Source organism: Artibeus jamaicensis, unplaced genomic scaffold (assembly GCF_021234435.1).
Source record: "Artibeus jamaicensis isolate MK-2021 breed Jamaican fruit bat unplaced genomic scaffold, CSHL_Jam_final scaffold_1964, whole genome shotgun sequence".
In the NCBI taxonomy this organism is placed as follows: domain Eukaryota; kingdom Metazoa; phylum Chordata; class Mammalia; order Chiroptera; family Phyllostomidae; genus Artibeus; species Artibeus jamaicensis.
Genome location: NW_026522030.1, coordinates 6,639,261 through 6,661,682, shown reverse-complemented (window position 1 = coordinate 6,661,682; position 22,422 = coordinate 6,639,261). Strand labels below are relative to the sequence as shown.

Here is a 22,422-nt window from a genome sequence, read left to right as displayed (position 1 = left end):
AAGGGAATGGAACGTAAAATGAGTTGGGTGGAGGAACACCTGGTTGTGAAGGAAGGAGGGGGAGAGGTGCAGGAGTGGTTGATGAAGGAGGTGGCTTGAGAGAGGTGAGAACATGTTTAAATGCTGGTGGAGAAGGGAATAGTAGGAGACTGGAAGAAGGTGTTCTGGATGGAGTGAGATCCGGGGCACGGGATGGGACTAGTTCCGCAGCTGTCAACAGTGACTGTACCCAGGGGAAGAGGTGGGTGCTCAGGCCCCTCCCAGGCCAGCTGAATCAATCTCAGAATGGGACCCAGACTAATACCCAAAAGCTCCCTGGAGGAGGGGCTTCCATTGTGGTGTGAGGAGGAATTAGCATCTATCGATTTCTTTGACCACTAAGGCAGGCAGGTATGTTGGTTCTGTTAGGGAATGAATCCCAAGATAAACATGCAGAATAGTGCGATTTGTTACCACTGAGCAGAAAAATAAGACTCAATTGCCTATACTTTTATACAGAATACATCTGGAGGACATAAACCAGTAGCAGTGACTGTCAGGAGTGAGAGAGCCTGGGCTGCAGTGGAAGGGTTCCTTTTTGTACACTCAGCCTACAGGGGTGGTCAGCAGGGTCCCTGCCCTCCACCCTCTAGGTACCCCTTCAGTTGCAACAACCAAAAAATGTCTCTAGGTATTGTCGAGTGTGCCCTGGAGCCCCACACCACCCACAGTTGAGAACTGCTGTCCTACAGCCATAACAGTTGTCAAAGGACCACCTGTAATTCCTGGAATGTTCCAGGTGCTCAGCCAATGTTTTTTGATTTTCTAAAATTTGGTGGTTCTTTTCTCAGTCTGATCGTCCTTGATTACAAGTTCCCAAGTCTTCAGTGATCACTGTTGCTGGTCAGGATAGGATAGGCACTGAAATCTCAGCGACTGGACAACAGTGATTTATCTCTTACAATGTTCCCTGCAAGTTGGGTGACTCAGTGATTCAGGTTACTTCCGCTTTGTGGCTCTGCCATCATCATGGCCCATGGGTGTCCACAACTGCAGAAGCAGGAGAAGAAATAGGAAACATGCACCAGCCCTTACATGCTTCACTCCCGGAGTGACCCAAAACTTGTTCCCAGCCTATTGACTGGTGCAAGTCACGTGATCCAACCAAGCACTATCTGCTACAATTGCTAACGGTAGCTTTCTCCACACCAGCTGGTGTTCTAAGGACTTTTGCATTTATATTAACTAATCATCACAGCATCTTTACGTTATGGAATATGAGTCGGAGGGGTTAAAAAACCAGATGCACCCTGTTAGAGCCAAGATTTGGACTGGCGGGCAGGCAGACTTAGTGGCACCTTTCATCTCCCTAATGGCTAGACTGATGGCTCCTCCCGCAGTTTCATGTGTCGTGAACCTGTCGTCTGGAGTGCCCACGATGTTGCCCATTACACACCGAGACTGACTGTTCCATTTCATGCTATTGCTTAGACCTCAAGTTTTTGGAAACCAGCATAAATAAGTCTGACCCTGTGTATAGTATCTTGCACAAGTTTCCTGAAGATTTACCACTTCCATGTTCTGGGTGGGGAAAAAAAACCCTTGAAGTTCTGAAAGATGAAGCAACTTGTCAGAAGCTGTCTGGTGAATCTCTGCATGCTTCTAGTGAGGAAGGCCTATCACGTGCAGGCATTTTACATAAACCTCCAAGAGCCCTGCACTGCGATCCCCCTTCCACGGATGGGAAGGCTGAGGCCCAAGGGGCTTATAGAATGTTCAAGGCCTCAGAGCATGGAAGTGACGGAGCTGGATTTCAGACCATCAGATCTGCGTGAGGGCTGCAAGAGTAAATCCACCGTGTTTTTTCCCCCTGGACCTTGGTGGGCGGGGCTCTGAGTGATGGTTCCAGAAGTTGAGGAGAGCTGCTTGGTGGGAAGGACCTGTTCTGATGAGTCTTGCATGCCCCATATTTTCACCCTTTTCCATTTTTTTCTCTCCTTCTGGCACAATCTGGCAGATCTCAAGAGTGTTCTGTCAGCTGATCTCACATCATTTCAGTGGCTCTGAAATTATGGAAAAAGCTTCTACACAGGCAGGCAGTTCAAGTCTTGCACCTCACCCCCACCCCTTCCCTTACAAGTAAGCAGGAGAGGCATATTCCTTATCAGAAGATTTGTCCAGTGGATGGGGAGAGGAAGCTGCCAGATCATGTCAACATCTATTTTCTATGGCTTTTAAAATATTTGAAATGACACTGACTAGCTCCTGGGTCGGGTGTGAATTCCAGGCCATAACTCACAGTGTCTGGGTGGATGATTGATGGGGATTGGTGAGTTTGGAGGCAATGCCCCCTCTCCCCCTTTTCCATTAGACAATAACTTGCAGCATTCTAGAACAGATGGCAGCACTTGAGTAGGAGAGAAGCTAGGCTAATTGTTCTGAAAGCATCATGGGGTTGTCCACTATTGTCTTATGGGATTTTAAAGATAAAAAGACTGGAGAGTCTAGCTCTCTAGTTGGACGTTTAACTTTTTTTTTTTTTTTAAGATTTTATTCATTTATCTTTAGAGGGGAAGGGAAGGAGAGAGGGAGAGAAATATCAACGTATGGTTGCTTCTCATGGGTCCTCCACTGGGAACTGGCCTGCAACCCAGGCATGTGCCTGGACTGGGAATGAAACCATGATCCCTTAGCTCGCAGGCCCGCACTCAATCCACTGAGCTACACCAGCTGGGGCTAGACTTTCTACTTTTTAAAATTACTTTTTAATTGCTCTTCCCTCCTCTCCCAACCAGATGTTAGTGCTCCATCTTCAGACTGTGCCCCATTTTATTCCCTTTGTAACTGTCTGTGGCTCTTGTCTTTCTGTGCATAGTGTGGAAATAGATCCTTGACATTTTAGAGGGGTTTGGGCCTCCCTGACAGGAATCTGGGTATTTCTTCTGGTTTTGACCCAGTGTCCTGACAAAGAGCACATGACTCATCTTACTCCCTGCACATTCGTAACAAAGACAGCTGTGTGCTTAGTCCCACGTTCTCACGTGTGTGTCTTGTAGTGGGGTACTCATTGCGTAATGTGACTTGGAATCAATTTAATGCAGCTGTTAGCCATGGAGCATTCTGTGGGGGATGCTTTAGGAAAACTTTTAAAGATAGTTCTGACTTCCCAGCCTGAATCACTGTGGGATTTAGCTCAGTTGGTTTGGCCATGGCAACATTTCAAGCAAATGTTGTAAAAATTAGAAAGTCGGTGAATCCATCACTGGCAGACCAGTTCCAAAATGGAAGATCTCATTTTTGATCTTTGCTTCTCCCTTACTCATCCAGGGGCTCTCCCTGCCCCATCAGCAGCCACACTTGAAGTTTCAGCCGGGTTGGGGAGAATTTAATTTCTTCTTAGTTCATCCAGGTTGCCAGTTAGATGGGTGGTGGCTCTCCAACATGGATCTGTAACCCTTATAAACACAACAGGACAGATGGTACAACTGCTGAGTAAGGGTGGCTTTGGCTGGGGCTTTTGATTATAGTCATGCGTTGCTTAGTGACAGAGATACATTCTGAGAAATGTGTCAGGTGATTTTGTTGTGTGAGCATCGTAGTGTGCACTTACACACACCTAGATGATACAGCTCATTACACACCTGGCCTTCGTTATAACCTTCTGGAACCACCCTCGTATATGGGGTGCACGACTCCTTGAATTTATCTATAGTTGAGCCCCTGATGATTTCATTCGTAGCTGTTTATTCACTAATTCAAATGCATGTAACAAATACTGAGAGCAGGGTGCGGGCGAGAGCCGAGAGCATGAGCAGAAACAGGCCCGTGCCCACAGGTTCACTCTGTTTTTGGGAAATGGGACATTGAACAATGACCATACTATGTGCTGGGTGTGGCCATAGGTTAAGCAAGGGTAACAATGAGAACAGGACCCTTCCGGAAGTGTCCTTCCAGCTGAGACCTAAGAATGTAAGGTGATGAGGTGGGGACGGAGTTTGGGGTTCTCTTAGATGGCGAGGGATGGCAGCCGTTGAGAACCGGAAGTGTTAGAGAGCATGGGGTGGGGGAAGAACTGAGAGGTACTCTGTGTTCTTAGAGCCTAGGGCTTTAGGTGTTGGGGGACAATGGGTAAAGATTAGTACAGGGTAGACTGGGGGTGGGTAGGGGCTTGGGCCCACCACATACAGCCTTGTGAATCCATGGAAATAGCTTTACTGAAGACTGCTCTCTAGAGGACTTTACTAGGTGCGAGCTTTTCCTGGATCTGCATCCACGTGGAACCCACACTCCCTCATGCTATAGTGCCAGGTCCCGCCATGTTTACAGTTCAGAGGGGCAAACGACACGATGTCTGACTGCCCAGGAGAGGAGCTCACTTTTGCCGAGCACTTTCTGCTAAGCACATTGCCATCTCATTTAATTCTCGCAGTCTCTCAGTGTAGCAGATGTTCTTTTTCTTCTCTTATAAATGAAGACACTGAAGCTCAGAGAAGTGAACCAACCAGTACAAGTTCCTGTGCCAGTGAGTGGTGGAGCCTGGTCAGCCAGTTCCAAAGGCCCACATCTTCTGTGCCTGCCCAGCCCAGCAGACTGACGTGCCGACATGTAAGCCCATGCTGGGACATTAGTGAGAATGCAGAGTGAAATTAGCCTGGCAGAAAGAAGAGCGTATCAGGCTTCATGGAAGAGAGGCAGGGACTGGACGGATGGCCAGGGGGCCATAGGTATCACTTTCAATATCCTCTCAGCAGTCAGTAAAGCTCTGACATCTCGAGTTTCTTGCTTCCCCCCACCCCCTTCCCAGATTGTGTTTTGGGAAAACAGGCAAACTAAACAGGGATCTGCTGTGTCTTGCTCAGTGCTGCCCCATACAATGCCTGGCACTTAGTAGGCACTCAGTATCAAGCTTCACTTGCATGGTCAATAAGGGCACCTGGGCAGCATCTGCGGCTGAGCTCCTGTCACTGCTTGCTGCCGCCCAAGCACTGCCTGTGCCTCCGGCGGAGCGTGCCGCCCACTAAGTCCCGTGGTCTGGAGGCCCCAGCAATTAGGCAGTACCTGCCGAAACTAAAATGCACTCCCATCTTGACTCCGCTGTGGAAATGCAGGCTATGGCGTGTTCGCAGCACTGCGGCCATGACCATCCCAGCAAGGCCTGTGAGCTAGAGTGGCAACCCACTCCGTGTCCACTGTGGGGAGGGGCAAAGGCAACAGAGAACCTTCCCACAATACATGGAGCCTAGGCACCCCTTACAAAAGAAAGGGAGGCCGAGTGGGGTGTTCTGGCATGAGATGGATACCAAAGAACTTTGTTGAATGAAAAAGTTGGGTGCCCAGCAGAACAGAATAGGCTCCCTTTTGTATGAACACACATGCGTGTGTCTGTCCATACGTGCTCTATGGAAAAATACACAAGGCTGGTGTCTTCCCTAGGGAGGGGGCACTTTCCATGCAGACCTCTCCGAAATTCCAGGTGGCGGCTTTGGGGGTGGCAGCCAATCTAGGGAGCAGCTACCTAGCACTGTCTGGCAGCTGTCGACACACAGATGATCTCTCATTAAAGCTTTATACAATCCCATGAAGCAGTATAATCTGTTTTGTTTTGTACAGAAAACTAAGGCAGAGAGGCGTTAAATAGTTTACCGAAGGTGATCTAAAAAGTGGAGACCTGGCTTAGAGCTCAGGTGGCCTGGTCCCCAAACCGATGTTTTCCTATAAAAAACAAGTTTCTGAGAAATTTCTGATTCTCAGTATTGCCTCATCCACAGGGTCCCGTGACTGTGTTAGGAGTGGGCTGGACTTCAGAGGTGAGCCGCTGGTCTGACGTGGGCAGACCCAGGCTCAGGGAAGGGCCGGAACTTGTCCCGAGGGACCCCCCCTCGCCCCGCCCCCAGCCCCGCGAGTCCTTGAAGCGGTGCACGTGGTCGGCCAGCGCGGAGGCGCTTCCTGGCTCCCGGGAGAGAGCCCGGCTGATGAAAGGCCTCTGCCAGCTTGGAGTCACCGCGCTGGGAGTAGGCTTCTCTGTTGGCCCCGAGGCAAGCCCGGCAGGCGACTCCTACCGGTAGGGTGACTGTGCTGGGACGGCCCCGGGGCGGGACCCGCGACAGCAGCGCGCGCACGGCCGGCGGGCGGGGCGAGTGCAGCGAGGCCAGAGGCGGCAGCTTCGGAGGTGGTGGCGCGGAGGGGCGGTGGCGCCCCCGACCTCCCGCGTCCTCAGGCGATGGCGACGAGGGCGGCGGCGGGGGCGGGTGAGTGTGCGTGGGCGCGCTCTCGTGTCTGCGCCCTGAGCCCAAATTTGAGCAGCGCGGGCCGGTGCTGCCTGACCGAGACCGCCTGGGTGCTCCTTCCTGGCCCGGAGTCAGCGCCGGGGGCGCATCGAGCTTCGTCCGGACACATTTGGGCCCCTTCGAGTGATTGCGTGGGAGGTGCTCTCTGGCGGCTCCTGGGAGCAAAAGGTCTTAGGGCTGATATTTGGGGTGAGGTGAACCCTGAGACTGCAGACCCAGGGTGGGACTTGGGCAGTGATTGTGGCAATACACAGCTGCCCAAGGCCAAGGCTAGGCGAAGTGATCTGAATGAAGCGATTTGCATTCTGGTCCTGACCGAGATTGGCTCCTTGACCTTGGATAGCGCACTTTCATTTCTGGGTCTTAATTTTCTCATCTGTAAATTGGAGAGCTTGAACCCGTTGTTTCTCAAGGTTTTTTCACCCCAAAATGAATGTGACAGGCTGGCCTGTAGGGCCTCTGGTTGGGACTTTCCAGTTTAACAAAAACCAAACCTGACTAGTGAAAACTGGGATCTGTCTTTCTCAACCCCCTACTTCCCCCGCTGCCCTCCAACCTCTCTTCCCCAAATCTCAGCTAGTCATCTGGTTCCTGGGGAGGCTGGACACTCAGTGTTTGAAGAAATGGAGACCTTTGTTCAGCAGGACTTTAAGGACATCTGCCTTTGCAGGAACTTGCCACCTAGGTAAAAAAGATGGATAACTGGAAGATCTGGTTAAATGCAGAGTCAGCAAAGACAACTAAAAAAAGTTGGAGAAGTTGGGGAGTAGATGGCCAGTGAGTTGCAGGGGCCCCCGGGGCCTGTGCTCACTCCCTGGCTCTGCCTGCACCTTGATAATTTGTCTCCTCCTCACACGCTCCCCATAGGACTGGTACATTCTCAAACCAGGTCCTGGGCTCAGGACATGCTGATAGGTAATGGGTTAGTGTCTGCCCCTGGTCCATCTTGCCAACACCCCTCCTGCCCTCTGCAGCCTCCCGGTGGACAGTGGGCTGCAAGGTGAGTGCAGAGGCTGCCCTGACAGGTCCATCCTGGCCTCTGGGCTATACCTGTCCCCTCCTCGGCAGTCCTCTCATCTCCACCTTTTCCAAGCCTGTCCTCTGCACCAAGGTGCTGTCCACTCCCCCTGACTGCCTTGTTTGCTCATTGCCTTGTTTCTTGCTTCTCTTTCTTTGAGTTTATCTTTTCCATCAGATGGTGATCCCCAGCAGGGAGGTGTGAAAAGGGACTTAAGATTTTATTTTTGGTTTTATAGTGGAGAAAGCACGGTGCCCGGCGCTGTAAGTTTCTTAGGGGATGGCTCTGGAGTAAAAACAGCAACAGCTATATTCCTTCAGTGATTTCTATTTGCCCAGCCCTGCTTTGAGTAATTTACCTGGATGAACTCTTGAAGCCTCACAACAACTGAGCTACTGTTACTATCTCCATTTCCATGTAAAGAAGGGGCAGAGAGAAGTAAAGTGACTTGCTCCATCCAGGTCACGCAGGTGGGACCTGCGGGACTGTGCAGGTTACTTTTAGCCATTGCGTTAAATAGCCAGCCTTTAGTGGAAAATGGATCCAAGGACTGTATTTTCCTGATGGGCCTAGGAAGTGATCAGATGGGGCAGGAAGGAGCTTCAGTGTTTGCCAAGTGCAGGGCAGACATCTTTGGGTTGTTGTTGCTTTCGTGCCTATTGGGGGTACGAGATAAGAGGAAGGAAGTACTGGTGATACGACTGACTGGCAAATGCGCAACGGTGTTTGGGAGTACCTGCTGTGGGCCAGGCCCTGGGCTAGGTAAGGGAACGGTGGTCCCTGCCCTCCCAGGGTGCAGTGTGTCAGGTGTGGTCTAGAATTTGTTGCTGGATCACACCTGGGAAATGCAGTCTTCCTGGACTTAACTCCTTTTTTTTTTTTTTTTTTTTTAAGTGGCATAGGGAATAGGCTAAGAGACACCCAGACTTGGGTTTGGAGGCTCAGGGGCATGGGAGTTATGGACTTGGACTTGGGAGCCAGATGGCCTGGGCTCTCCTGCTGGCTCCACAGTGTCTGGCCACCCTACCTTGGACAGGTCTCTCTTTACATCTTTGATCCTCAGTTTTCTCTCCTGTGAAATGAGAAAAACTTGTAAGGGAAGGGGCTTGATTGGTGAGCAGGGTACTGGGTGTTGCACTTGTATTTCCTTTTGTTACTCCCCACAGCAGTTATGCCAGTTGGGCCTCCCTGAACCCATTTTACAGCTGAGGACAGCAAGGTTCAGGAATTAAGTACCTTGACAGTGAACGTCACAGAGCACGGGAGTGGCCGAGTGGGGATCTTGTCCAGGCTCTTTGGCACCGAAGTCCTCACTCTTTCTCTGTCATTTTGCTGGCTTGTCACCTCGGATGCTGATACAGGTCTGTGTGATGCCTGTTAGTGAAAGTCTCATTTCTGTATATACTTGTTTGGTGGTGGGGGACTCCTGGGTGGTCTTCCAGAGCCTAAAGCCAGGGCCAGCTCAAGTGCATGTGGTCTGCTCAGTCACACAGCGCCCTCCCCATTTAGTTAGGTCCCCCCCACTTTAGTAAGGCTCTACTGTCACCATCTTGAACTTCCTCATCATTTTTGAACAAGGAGCCCTGCATTTTCATTTTGTACTGGGTCCTGCAAATTGCGCAGCTGGTCATTTTTAAAGAACTGAGAGAAATGGAAGGTGGTGAGGGTGTGGGAGTCACGTTCTTCTTTTTAGGGGGCCTGAGCAGTCATGGTCAGCCCTTGGGCCTGCTTGGGATCAAGCGGATGTGTGCTAACCGGACACTTCCTGTCTTCACCAGTATTGGGAAGTCAGCAAAAGATGATTCTGGTGAACTATGTGTATATATTTTTAACAGGACTCATGCTATCCCAGGGACTTAGGCGTGATTTTCCTCGGGGAGGGGTGATTCTCAGCCCCTAGGCAGGGACATCCCAGAGAACGTGTGCAGGTCCCACCTAGAGCTCATGGCACTAGAGACTCCACTTTGGCATCAAGAAGGTCCCCACTAAGGGCATTTCTGCTTTCGTTGGCCAAGGGGGTAAGGGTCATGCCCGATGGGCTGTCACTGACCTGGCTCCTGAGGCTTTGGAAACATACCCAAGGTCTCTCAGAGCTAAGTGCCAAGAGGGTGCATTGCTCCCCTCACTCTTGTTTCCCTCCGCCTCCTCATAGATAGCAGGGACTATTGAACTGGCAGTATTTCCATTTTTTCTTTGACCTCCTGAAAGCTCAAAATCAACTTCTAGGATCAGGATGTCAGCAGCAACCAGAGGTAGTATTTGTGGCATGTGGCCTTTGTTCCACGTGCTGTTTTCTGTCCTTTATATCAGTGGTTCCTGACCTTTTTGGCACCGTGGACTGTGGAAGACGGTGGGGGTGTTGGGGGGGCAGGAGTTGGGGCTTAATGTGGATGTTGGGGTGACGGGGGGCAGAGCCCTGGCCAGCTTTGCTTGCCTCTGGGTCCTAACAGGCCGCAGACCAGTACTGGTCCATGGCCCAGGGGTTGGGGACCCCTGGTTTATATGTGTTATCCCATTGATTCTTTGCAGTAACCCCGTGGGGAGGGTCCCATTATTTAAATAGAGGGAAGCTGAAGCTCTGTGAGGTTAAACCAGTTGCCCAAGTTGACATAACCTGTAGGTTGCAGAATTGATGCTTAGACTCGTTAGTCTGACCCTGGAGTCCATGTTCTTCAACACAAACCACTACCATCTTTGCTAGGGACTCCGATTGCTGGAATAGCTGGGTATTTTTACTCTTCATGGTTATTACTTAAAAAAAAAATCTTTCCTACCATCCTGATTTTCTTTTTGTTGTTTGTATTTTGCAATGTCTTCAGGGGAGCTGTTTGAGATCCTTTGTATAAATAAGTCTCCCCATGACGAATGCAGCTGTCTGCCCTTAGTCAGGGAATGGAAATCCCACATGCCTAGGGGTGGGGCCCCTTTAGCTCCTGGGTTCCTTGTGGGTCCCTGGATGTATGTGTCTGAGCTGGAGAGGACCCAGTACCAGAAGGGAGGTTCTCAGTCAAGGTCTGGGAGGGTTTTAGTTCCTGCCCCTGAGAAGGTTCCTCTGCATGACCAGAAAGGCCGAAGTCAGTGGAAAGACCCAGTTGGCTCCCCCAGGCCTGAAGTTATTTCTTTGCTGTTTTCTGAAGGCAAGTGAAGCTGAGCTGCCTGTTCCAGAATGAACCACAGCCCAGAGAAGGGGAAGTAGCTGGTTCTCTGCTATGGCCTGTGAACCACAGATGGACCCTGGCAGGGCGGCCGGCCACTTGCCCACCTCCTCCCCTGGCTGGAGTGCCCTGCCAGTGGGGAGCGCTCCTGGCTGGGGGCAAGGTAAGGTCATGACCTTGAATTTCTTTCCCTGCTACTTCTCCCAGGATCCTGAGCTGGACACACAGAGTATGGAGGGAGGGGAGTGGGGGGACAGAGAAGTGCCTCTGGATGAGGGTGGGCATTTTGGGATTTGTTTCCAGGCCAGACAAAGGCCACTTTGTTTCCCTCTGTTAACCACCTCCTTAGATCAAGCCACCATCACCCTCTGCTTGGATTCCGGCTGTACTTTCCTGTCTGATCTCCTCCCTGTCTTGCCCCTTCTAGCCACTGACTACATGGCATCCAAAGAGATCTTATTTATTCATTTTAAGACTTTTAAAAATATGCCATGAAATACTATCTTGATTGTGTATTTTCCAAAGTAGTTTTCCAGCCACATCTCTCAGCCCTTCCAAAAGATTTCATCAGTCTTTCCAATGCAATAAAAGATGCTGGAATATAGTTCTCTCCACCTCCTCTTTTTGAAAGCAATAGAATCCTAATGATTGTAATGGTTGTACATTCTTATCTAAAAAGGAAAAGACATTTACAAATGTCAGAAACCCAGTTTTGGAACATTTGCTTTCATCTTGAACTGAATCAGGTAGTTTGTGTGTCTGAAAAAGGCAGCAGCTTGAACTCACTCAACTTGGGCACAAACCGGTTTCTGCGGAGGGGAGGGGTCGGGCGAGAGGGAGCGTGAAGGCTGCCTTGCTCCATTGGCCCCGAAGCGCTAATTTCACAAAGGGACACATCAAAAGTGAGTGCGCAGTGGTGGTTTTAAAACTTTTACTGCAATGCAACAAGGAAGTAAACAGTAATTAGACACCTACCAATACAAAGCCAAAAAAAATGGAAACAGGAAAATAGCTCTGCCCATACTTACAGAGCTTCTCAAATCATGTTGGAAGGGTCTCACATTCAGTGATCAAGAGATGTGAAAATAGTGGTAATTATTCTCGTTTTAAGAAAAATGCCCCTCTTTCCTGCCCACCCCATGTATTTAACATGAAAGAACGGGCTTTCTTGACATTCATTTTATACTGATTTGGAGCAGCAACAATAACCACCAATAATTTGGCATTTCTGTTTATTTGGCATTTCTGTTCCAGAATTTTTTTCAATTTCGTGAAGCCATTATCCGGTGTTGCCATGAAACACAGACTGTAGATTCTAGGTGGCAGAGATTCTTTCTGAAACCAATGTTCCATCAGAGAAATATTAATTAAGGCCAAACAAATATTAAGCAGGGCATCACACTAAATTTCTGGGTATAGTACAATAAAAAGAGTGAAACCTAGGAAGTTACCTGTTGTTCAAATACAAGGCATAGAGACCTGCAAAAGCCGGGTTTTGGTTGTGCATTGTACTTGCCGTTTGGATCTGTAGCATCTGCTGACTGAAGCAGACACGCGCTGTGTTTCCCGCTGTCCTGTAGCCTAGACCCCTCCCTCCCCACCCCAGCAGTCTCCTACCTTATGCTAAGTACTGTGGACATGAGCCCAAGGCATCCCAGACAGTCTAGTGAGCAGAGTTAGTACAATGCACTGGTGGTGTTACTGGACAGGCACTGGCCGGGGAGCGGGTCTGCCTCAGGCCGACCTGAAGTGTGTGGGGGTCTTGGCTTCGTGTAGGAATGATTTCACAAAGATTTTGAGAGTTCGTTTGTTAAGGTTGGGGACAGTGAGACAAAAGAAAGGCTTAGGGCGGAAGAGAAAACAGGAGAGAGCCAGGCGGTGCTCCGCTTTGGCTCCCTAGAAACGTTATAGGAAAGGAGTGAGCAAGGCTGGGCTGCTGTTAGCTCACCAGGAAGTCAGAGAAAAGGGGACCCTGGAGACAGGATCGAGGGGTAAGCCCGGGTGGAGCTGCCTGCCACCTGCTGTTCCCCTGGCTGCAAGTCTCCTGGAGACCTTAGAGTTTAGGAGGAAGTAAAGAGTTCATGCTTGAGGAGGGGCATGGGCACCACCTGGGCCGAGTCTGTCCTGAGAACTCCTTTTTTTGTGGGTGAAAATCTTAGGGGAGGGTTTCAGCAGAATGTGTATCAGCTTTGCAAGTCCATTTTTAATATGCTGATGTATTAAAATGTGTACATAGGGGAGTTTGGGGAATATTTTTCAGTCTGCTAAACTGTTTTACTTTTATCTTGAGTCTGTCTGGCTTTTAATGGGGTTTTTGTTATTTGTTCCCCTGACTTTCTCTGTCCTTGGGTATAGCTGGCACAGATGACATTGAGTCGGGTCTCTGTTCTCTATTTCCCAGACCAGGGAGACTTAAGCTTTGTATTGTCTGGTCAGGGAGGAGAGGTATGAACCATTCGCTCTCAAGTGACCTTGGTCAGGGGAGGTGACTTCCTGCGATTCACCAGCTGGCGGTACGTTGCTCAAACTTTTTGACCCCGTTTAATTTTCCTGTCTCAGTTTCCCCATTGCACTTGCCCAGAAATTTTCCCAGCTGCTTACTATCCTGCCTTAGTGTGAAGCATGAGGTTAAAAAAAAAGTCTCTTTCGGTCTTTATCATAGTTTTGCTCTGGGAGAAAATTGGCAGCCAAGTTCTCATTCTTCTCTCAAGAAAAATATTCTTGTATCACAGGTCCTTCAGGAAGTCCTAATGCCTTTGCCTAGGTGCTCGTCCAGGTTAAAGCTGGGCTAGCTGAAAGGTGGATAGGGCGTGATCTCACTATGCTTCTACAAGGCACACACTTTATTTTATGTTTTACCCTTACCCAAGGACATTCTTTTTTCACTGCTTGTCGAGATAGAGGGGGAGAGAGAGAAACATCGACCGGTTGCTTCCCTGTGTACACCTGGACCAGGGATGAGCACCGGGATCAGGAATCCAAGCCGCAACCTTTTACTTACAGGACGATGCTCAACTAACTGAGCCATACCAGCCAGGCCAGGGCAAGACACACACGTTAGATTCAAAGACACAAACACGCCTTTCTGTAGCTTCCTTTTCCTGAGGTGTCGAATGTAGTTCATACAACCGTCTCCAGCTTCTGCAACTCCCCCACTGCCACCTCCATCCCTCCTGGACCACCAGCTTCTTGAACTGGTTCGCTTAACAACTGAATACAATGCTTCTGGAGTTGGCTAATTTGCTGCAGTAACTTCCTTTTTTCTTTTTAAAGATTTTACTTATTTATTTTTAGAGAGAGAGGAAGGGAGGGAGAAAGAGTGGGAGAGGAACATCAATGTGTGGTTGCCTCTCATGGTGCCCCCACTGGGGACCTGGCCCACAACCCAGGCATGTGCCCTGATTGGGACTTGAACCAGCGACCTTTCAGTTCACAGGCTGGTGCTCCAGCCACTGAGCCACACCAGCCGGCTGTAGTACCTTTCTCGACTTATCTGCTGTAGCAATGCTGCAAGCAGGGAAGGTTCTGTTGAATAATTTGCGTCGTCTGTTGAAACCGAGGCTGGTTCCATAAAAATTCAGGGGACGTCCTCCAGAGCCTGTTCCTGTCGTTGCTGCTGTCATGGTAGCCGTGCTGCAGCCACTGAAGACAGAGGGGTCCCGGCACTCGCCGCTGGAGGGGCCAACCACAGCCTGATGTTCTGTTTCCAGAGATTCCATTAAAAGATACCCAGCTACTCTGTCAGCATTGTTGAAACCGGCTCTCAGGGCTGCAGTTACTCGCTCCGGTTCATAGCCCTGTGACAAGATCTCAGTTATTCTCGTAAGACTGACCTGCCACAAGCACACTGGTTGCATCCTCAAAAAGACCGACAAGAATCTCCTGATGTACGGTGCTGTCAGTTGATGTCGGGCTAGCAACCCCTGGTGTTTCTCCTGGCTTTTCTGCAAGGTTCTCCTGTTCTGTTGCACTAGCAGGTGTAGGCTCAGAAGATGCTGTTGTTGATGTTGGAGTAACCGATGCAGGTGTGGGACTGGGAGCCAGAGCAGGGATGGGGGTTGGGACCTGAGCCACTGCTACCGTTGGGCCCGTAGCAGATGCTTAACAGAAAGGTGGCTGGGCCCTGGCTGGTGTAGCTCAGTGGATTGAGGGCGGGCCTGTGAACCACACAATTGTGGTTTGATTCCCAGTTGGGGCACATGCCTGGGTTGCAGGCCAGTTCCCAGCAGGGGACTCATGAGAGGCAACCATACACTGATATTTCTCTCCTTCTTCCCTTCCCTTCCTCTCTAAAGATAAATAAAATCTTAAAAAAAAAATAGAAACGTGGCTGGTTAGTTACGTGATTTGAGATTTGGCTACCTGAAAACAGGTGTTTTTGTTTTTTTATTTTTACTACTGTCATTAGGAAAGCAATTTACACACACATGCACAAGCAATAGAATGAAATAATTTTCCTTCAGAAGTTGGAACACATCATCTACTGATTTTTGGTAAGCCAGTTCTTAGGCCTTAGTAGGAAATTGCTTCCCCTGTACACACAGAGGAAGCTTTTCGGACCGTTCCCCCAATCTAGGTGTAAAAACAAGGACATCCAAGTGGAGGAACTCGCTGATCTCACGTCAAGGAACAGATGAAAGGGGTTATTGCCAAGAACCCAGGAACCGATGGTTCTGGAGGCAAACAAAGGAACCAGGAAGTCTTTGCATTGCTCGGGCAAACAAACCCTTTGCTAAGCGTGCAGAGAGCTGGCTGGGGAGGGGGCCACACCCTCCACATGTGGAGTCCAGACCTACGTGGGCTTCCCATCGGATGCTGTGAGTTCGGAGAGCAAGTCTGGCCCCATCCAGTGTGAGTGCATGCATTTTGTGTACATCTTTTCTTCTCTTTATTTAAAAAAATTATTTGTTCACTCACTCACTTATTTTTAGAGAGAGGGAAAAGGAGAGAAAGAGAGGAAGAGAAACATCGATGTGAGAGAAACATTGATCAGGAGCCTCTCATATGTGCCCTAGTCGGGGATTGAGCCCACACTCTGGGCATGTGCCCTGACTGGGAGTCGAACCGACAGTCTTTTGCTTTTGTGGGATGACTCTCAACCCACTGAGCCCCACATGGGTCAGGGGGCTTCTCCCCCTTCTTCCTTTCATCACCCTTGGTGACATGGTCAAGTTCCTTTGTTCATCTTTTGGGGACTCTGTTTCCCTTTCTGTGATAACGGTTATCAATCTAATTTTATCTTTTCAAATTTTATTTTTATGACGCCACCTTAAATCCTTTCTGGTGTGGGAGGGTAAAAACAAATGCCCTTGAACAACACACTTTTGGACTGTGTGAACCCACTTAACATGCCAACTTTTCTCAGTAAATACCTGGACGTTTTCAGTCCGTGGTGGGAGACTGCGGATGCGGAGGGCTGACTGTAGGCGCTGGTCTGTGCCTTTTATATACGGGGCTTGAGCGCCTGCAGATCTCGTTATCTGGGAGGGGTCCCAGAACCAGTCCCCCGTGGATACCGAAGGACGACTGAAGTTTTGAGGGATTCGGAAGCTATACTTAGATTTTCAACTGTGTGGGGAGGGGCAGGGGAGAGGTCAGTACTCCTCACCCCACGTTGTTCAAGGGTCTGTCAGCTATACAATGGAGTCAGCATTGCTGTGTTGTAAATTGTTCTGACGTGCTTGCTTTTAAGTTATGACAAGAAGAGTGGCCAGTTACTCAGCACCCATTTTGGGCGGAGCTCTTTATTTTCATTATTTGAAAAGTGTCCTGAAGGAGACTTAGAGGGACCATCCTCTAAGTGGAGGGCCCGGGAGTTAGTTGCTTCTCCAAGGTTACCCTGTTAGCGAGAGGTGGAGTTACAGATTGAACGCCAGACGGCTGGCTTGTGTTTTTGTCCATCTCCTCTGATCAGATGAAGGAAGGCTCATGGTCACTGTGCCACCCTTTCTCCCTGCGGTGCAGGGAGCTCCTGCCCCGAGTTTTCAGTCCAGCTGGCCACGGCCTCAGTCCGATCTCATCGCAGGCCTGCAGGGCAAGAGTTCTGATGGCTGTTGTGAGTAGCCTGCACTGGTGGGGTGTGTTTTTTGAGCTTGAAATTTATGCTTTTAAAATGGTGAGTGAGTTGCAGATACACTGGGAGGGGTTACCAGTCAGTGTATGAATTTCCTATAGTTGCTGCAACACATTACCACTGCCGTAGCGGCTTGCAAACACACGCTAATCTGCTCACAGTTCTGTGGGTGAGAAGCCTGCTTCTGACCTCGCTGAGTGGAAGTCCTCACCGTGTTGGCAGGGCTGCGTTCCTTCAGGAGGCCTGGGGGACATTCTGTTTTCTTTCCTTTTCCAGCTTCTAAAGACTGCCTACACTCCTTGGCTCGTGAACCCTTCCTCCATCGTTAGAGCCAGCAGTGATCCGTCTCTGTGCCTTTCTACCATAGCCACATCCCTCCTCACTCTTTTGTCCCCTCTTCTATTTTTAAGGATCCCTGTAGTTACGTCTGGCTCCCCCTTACATGGTCTTGCATTGCATCCTAATAGCTTCCACACTCCGGTCTCAGTTCTGCCTCCTGGGGGCTTTCCTGCCAACTCCAGTTCTTCTGTAGGGATTAGCCACCCATGCCTGCCTGCCATGAGGAGGTGATGCCATCCGGCTCTGGGCTCATCAAAGTAGTAGTTACTGCTCAGCCAGATGAAGCTTCTGTCTGCTTTCAGAGCTCCACAATGGCCAGGTCCTTACAGTTCTCCGGATCGATAATACCTGCGCACCTATCTCCTTCGATCTGGGAGCTGCAGAAGAGCAGCTGCAGACCTGGGGCATTCAGGTGAGTGCCGATTTTATTAAGTCCTCACCATTTTCTTCCTGTCCTCCCATCTGCCGATCCATCCTGCCTTTCATCCAGTTATTCACAAAATCTCGATTTACTATATGCTTGCTATAGCACGAGAGAGAAGGAAGATGTGTTAGAACTGTCCTCCCTTCTTCACTCTGCGCCAGGCACTCAGCCGGGCAGTAAGTACTGCAGAGGTGCATAGGCCCCGGTGCCTGTGCGCACATGGCTCCCCGAGCCCAGTGGGGGAGATGGACATATGCTGGGTGGGTCAGACCGTGTGACAGAAATGCTGCGGTGGAGGACCGTGTAAGGCAGTGAAGACCTTCACTGAGAACATGGTCGACCTGCCTGGGGTGTGGGCAGTGGTTGTGGAAGCTGCACTGAGGAGCGGACATTGGTCTGGGATCTTGAGGAAAAACAGGAGTTTGCTGGGTTGGCGGGAGGAAGGACATTTCAGGAGAGGGAAGAGCATATGGATTCATTGGCTGGTAATGATAAGGGCAATATTAATACCGTTACCTAAGGTATTTGTGAAGATTAAGTGAAGTAATGCCGGAGGAACACTTGCGTTGTCCCTGTCACATAGCGAATGTTCAATAAATTGTATTGCTGTTGTCATTACATGCCCACACCTGTGGGTCTCTTCCCCCCCCCCCCGCCCTCCCCAGGGAGGGTGATCTGGGCGTGGGGAAGATACACAGCTCGCGTTCCCCTGCAGGCTTGAGAGTTTACTTCTGCAAGCTGAATTGCGTTACTGTTTAACACAACATTCTATCACCATTAAGGGGAAACTTCCCGAATTGATAGCACCGAGCCCACATCAGCACAACAGCTGGTTTATCGTCCCACGTTTCCCTTCAGTCTTTGTTTAGAAGAACACTTGTTTTTAAACAGTTATCTTTAGGTGAGGTTCTGTTAGCCCACGGACCGTTTACGTGCTGTTCTGCTGTTAATCTTCCTTTCATGGTGAGATTCCGATTCCTTAAGCAGCTCACTCTCACAGGCCTTTTCACACTGTGGCATTTGTGTGTGGGCAGGAAGCTGCGAGTTTTCAGGAGTGGACTGTGTGAGCACGTACCTGAGAGTGCAGGGTTGACAACAGCACTCGGGCATTGAGTGCTCACTGTGGGCCCTGCGCCAGTGTACCCGCATCCTTAGATACGCACGTCTGTCCAAGTAAGACGTGACCGACTGTGGAAAGCAGCACCAGGGCCCCAGAGATGTCCAGATAATATGTATGTACATGTAGTCACTGTATAATGCATGTATAAGTACTGCATATGTATTATCTTCTATAAGGTGGGCACTCTTAGTCTCCTCATTTTCCAGAGGAGGATTCAGAGGCTCAGAGAAGAGGAGTTACTTTCTCCAGGTCACACAGCACATGAGTGGCAGGGCCAAGGTTTACACCCAGGGCCGGCTGACTCCCAGGTCTGTGCGTTCACCTTTAAGGCTCTGCTGGGTCTGCCGTGAGGGACCGAACCTTGGGCTGCAGGGATCCCTCTGTGGGATGTCCTCTCGAGCTGGCCCACCTCCCCTGTGATGCCTGGCCTTCCCTGAGCTGGGAGCTGCACCCTGCGATTGCTGTCAGCTCTTTGAGCTCCTCATTCAGCCTTCTGGTCCGGCCCACACAGAGCCGGATCCTCCTTCCATGTGATGGTCATGTGAATGGGAAATGACATGCTTGCTGGCAGGAAGGAAGGGTCCTCTGCAGCTGATTGATCCCTTTCTCTTGGGTGGCCAAGCAGGTCCCGGCTGACCAGTACAGGAGCTTGGCTGAGAGCGCCCTCTTGGAGCCCCAAGTGAGAAGATACATCATCTACAACTCCAGGCCCATGCGGCTGGCCTTTGCTGTGGTAAGGAGGGGCTGGGCCCACGCTGCCCCGCCGCAGCCCTGGTGGCACTGCTGAATTCAGGGTGCTGTGCTGCAGCCTGTTGGTGTGGGTAAGGGGCTGGGGGCTGCTGGCCCAGCGCCTGGGAGAGGGCAGCACACACGCACCCGCATTTCGTGTAAGAGGAGATTTATGGCAGAGAGTTGTAGCCAGGTCACCACGTAAAGGATGGGAGGCAGGGATTCCTGAGGGCAGAGCTTGGGATTGGGGGTCTGCAGACCCATCACTGAGGGTCTGGACTCAGTGTTCAGCCTTGGTCAAGACGTTTCTCCTCTCTGGGGCTTGGTTTCCCTGTTTGTTCAACAGATGGGTCCATTTTAGCTCTAATTGTGTGTGTGTACACACATGTATACATACATGTATAAACATACACACACCCCTACATATATAATCCTACACACGCACACGTGCATACATACATATGGCAGAGCCAGTATTTGAACCCAGGCAGTCAGGTTTAACCACTCTTAACCACCATGACTTGCTGCTTCTCTAAATGGTTGGAGCACTCCTAACCCCTATGTCCCGCTTCTCAGGAAGGGCGAAGGATGGCAGCCAGCTTTCGTTAATTTTCTAATAAGTGCTGGGTTGTGAACATGTTATCTCATTAAATGCTTATATTAGCCCTGTGAAGTAGGTGTCATCCCCATTCTACAGATGAGGAAACTGAGGCTCAGAGTCTTTATAACTTGTCTAGGCCATACAGCTATTGAAGGAGCACTGTGGGTTTCTCACTCATATTTCTCCATCTCCAAAGCCTGCTGCCCTTTTCTGTTTTATTTACAAACCAGGGCAGGCAGGGATTTGGAGTAACTCTTCTAACTCCGTTTCTGTGCCTTCACTTATGATCCAGGAACAAGGGCTCATTCTCACAGGCTCTGTGACCTCTGTGAATCTGAGGAGGTGTCGCAGGTGCCCAAGGGTGTCCCCTTGACTGGAGCTGCTTTGCTCAAGGACTGGCGTCCCTGACCTTGCTCTTGGCCCGGCTTTTCACAGGTTTTCTACATGGTGGTGTGGGCCAACATCTACTCCACCAGCCAGCTGTTTGCCCCGGGGAACCACTGGGTGGGTGTGCTGCTCGTGACCCTGGCCGCCATGAGCCTGACCCTGACTCTCATGCTCATCTTCGAGAGACACCAGAGGAAGGTGAGATGTCCTGAGACCCCAGCCACGCCCCCTGCAGACGTGCTTTGTGGGCAGGAGGGTCCGCAGTGAGAGTTTTTCTCTGTCACCCGCTTCGACAGATTGCTCCAACCTTGGCGTTCACACTGGCCCATGTGCCCAGTGACTGAAAGAAATTAAATCACATGTGTGGTTGAATCCTGTCTTTCCTGTCTAATCGCTGTGGGCTGTTTTTCTGGAAGCAAGCTGTGTTGTAAGAGCGCCCGGGAGGTGGGAGGAGGGCACCGAAAGCCAGTATGAGGAGCGGTTACTGGGTGCAAGGTGCCTGGGGCTGAGGGTCGAGGGAGGTGGGTTGACAGTGCAAGGTGCCTGGGGCTGAAGCTCTGGACTCTGTTGACTGTCCTGTCTCATTTAACTCCAGCAGTGCCTTCTGAAGTAGTGAGTGGGTGGTCAGAGCAGGTTACTCGGCCTGATCCCTCTGTGAGTGGCAGAGCAGGGGTTCAGAACCCTCTGATTCCCGATCTCATTCACAAAGGAGATTAATACCTCCTGGCTTATGTGTGGTTCACTAATTGTGTTCTGCTCCTTTAACATCGGTCTTTTGTTACTTATTGAGCACTTCATCTGTGGTTGATCTCCTGTTAAATGCTTTATGTACATTAACTCATTAAACCCCTCCATTAAGTCCCTGGGTAGTCTTTCATGCTCATTTTACAGATGAGGAACCCGAGGCTCCAAAAGACTTGAGGAGTAGTCCAAGGCCATGCTGGTAATAAATGGCAGAGCTGGAATTCAAGGCCAGGACACTTAGATTCCAAGCTATGTTCTCAGTATCCAGCTCTCTTGGTATTTCCTGGGTGCTGTAGCAGATCGCCATAAATGTGGTAACTTAAAACAACACAAATGAGTCACCTTACAGCCTGCTGCGTCCTCTCTGGAGCCTCTAGGAGAGACTGTTTCCTTGCCTTTTCCTGGAGGCCACCTGCATTCCTTGGCTCCTGTTTCCTTCCTTCATCTTCAAAGCCTCCAGTGGCAGATCAAGTCCTTCTCACATCTTCGACTCTGCATCTTCCTGCCTCCCTCTTCCCTTGTGATTACACTTGTCTGCCTGGATAATCTGGGGCAGGCTCCTATGTTAAGGCCGGTAATTAACAATGTTCATTCCATTTATAGCCTTTATTCCCCTTTGCCATGTAATGTAACCTGTTCATAGGTCCCGGGGAATAGGACTTTGATCTTGAGTGGAGGGTGCATTATTCTGCCTGCCACACCTCTTTCCAGGGCTTAGAAAGCTCTCCAGCACTTGACACAGAGCTGGACTTTGAGAACTTTAGCAAACACTCTGCTCTTGTGTGACCCAGGAGTAGAGGGTGGGGTGTTGGCAAATTTGGCCGTAATTTGGGGTATGAGTTCCATTTAGTGCTCATTCTGGAAAGATGTTTCTTTGGCTTTTGCAACAAAGCTGACAAAATAATGCTGCCTTGGATTTTGTTGAAGATTTCATGGCCTTGCATTTGGCCTACAAAAAAAAAATTGAACTGGCTGTTCCTGCAGCAAGAAACTTCTCTTGGGACAGGGGAAAAAGCAAAGTATTTTCTGCTTCAGCAGGAGTGAGTGAAGTTTGTGCACCTGGCAGGTGCGTCAAGGATGCAGATGTAATCAGTGCTGTTCAGGGAATGCTCACTGTGGCTGCCTCCTTTCCCCTCTTCTGTCCTTGTTCAGTAGGTATCTGTGAAGCCCCTGCGAGTGCTAGGTGATGTGCCAGGCACAGGGCGCAGAGATGAACCAGACTTTGCGTCTGTACCCAGCGGATGCAGCTTGGAGGCCCGGTAGGCAGTGGTACTCCTGTCTTCGCTGTTTGCTCATTCAGGGAACCCCTTCAGGGTCTTTTCCTTCCTAGCAAAGACTGCCATTTAATGAGCACCTGCTGTGTGCTCTGACTTTGGAATCTGCTATCCATGCCCAACAACAGGGTGACAAGGAGGCAGTATACCTGTGCCATTTGCTAGCTCTGCAACCTGGGGTAAGTTATTACCGTACCTCCCAGGGCCTTAGTTTCCTCATCTGTAAAATGGGATAATAATCGTAGTATCCACCCTGCAGGTTGTTTGGAGAATTAAATGACTTAACACATGC

The 22,422-nt window shown here is 50.1% G+C and overlaps 1 protein-coding gene and 1 pseudogene across 4 annotated transcripts in view; one reads left to right on the top strand and one right to left on the bottom strand.

Annotated features, from left to right (window-relative positions):
* Positions 1-5,845: 5,845 nt before the first annotated feature.
* The window catches only part of TMEM268 (transmembrane protein 268), a 29,441-nt gene continuing 12,864 nt past the window's right edge, over positions 5,846-22,422 (top strand). Inside the window, exons 1-5 of one of the 4 annotated variants that reach the window (XM_037139462.2) lie at positions 5,846-6,040; positions 10,422-10,602; positions 17,154-17,263; positions 19,021-19,128; positions 20,161-20,310. In XM_037139462.2, the coding sequence (XP_036995357.2) occupies positions 10,494-10,602; positions 17,154-17,263; positions 19,021-19,128; positions 20,161-20,310 (477 nt within the window). In that variant the 5' untranslated portion in view covers positions 5,846-6,040; positions 10,422-10,493. Of the gene's footprint in view, positions 6,041-6,097; positions 6,228-8,513; positions 8,646-10,421; positions 10,603-17,153; positions 17,264-19,020; positions 19,129-20,160; positions 20,311-22,422 lie in introns of those variants that run through there. The other 3 variants (XM_037139461.2, XM_037139463.2, XM_053656315.1) reach the window with 3 other exon arrangements.
* On the bottom strand, positions 11,182-15,248 carry LOC119044899 (UV excision repair protein RAD23 homolog B-like; annotated as a pseudogene).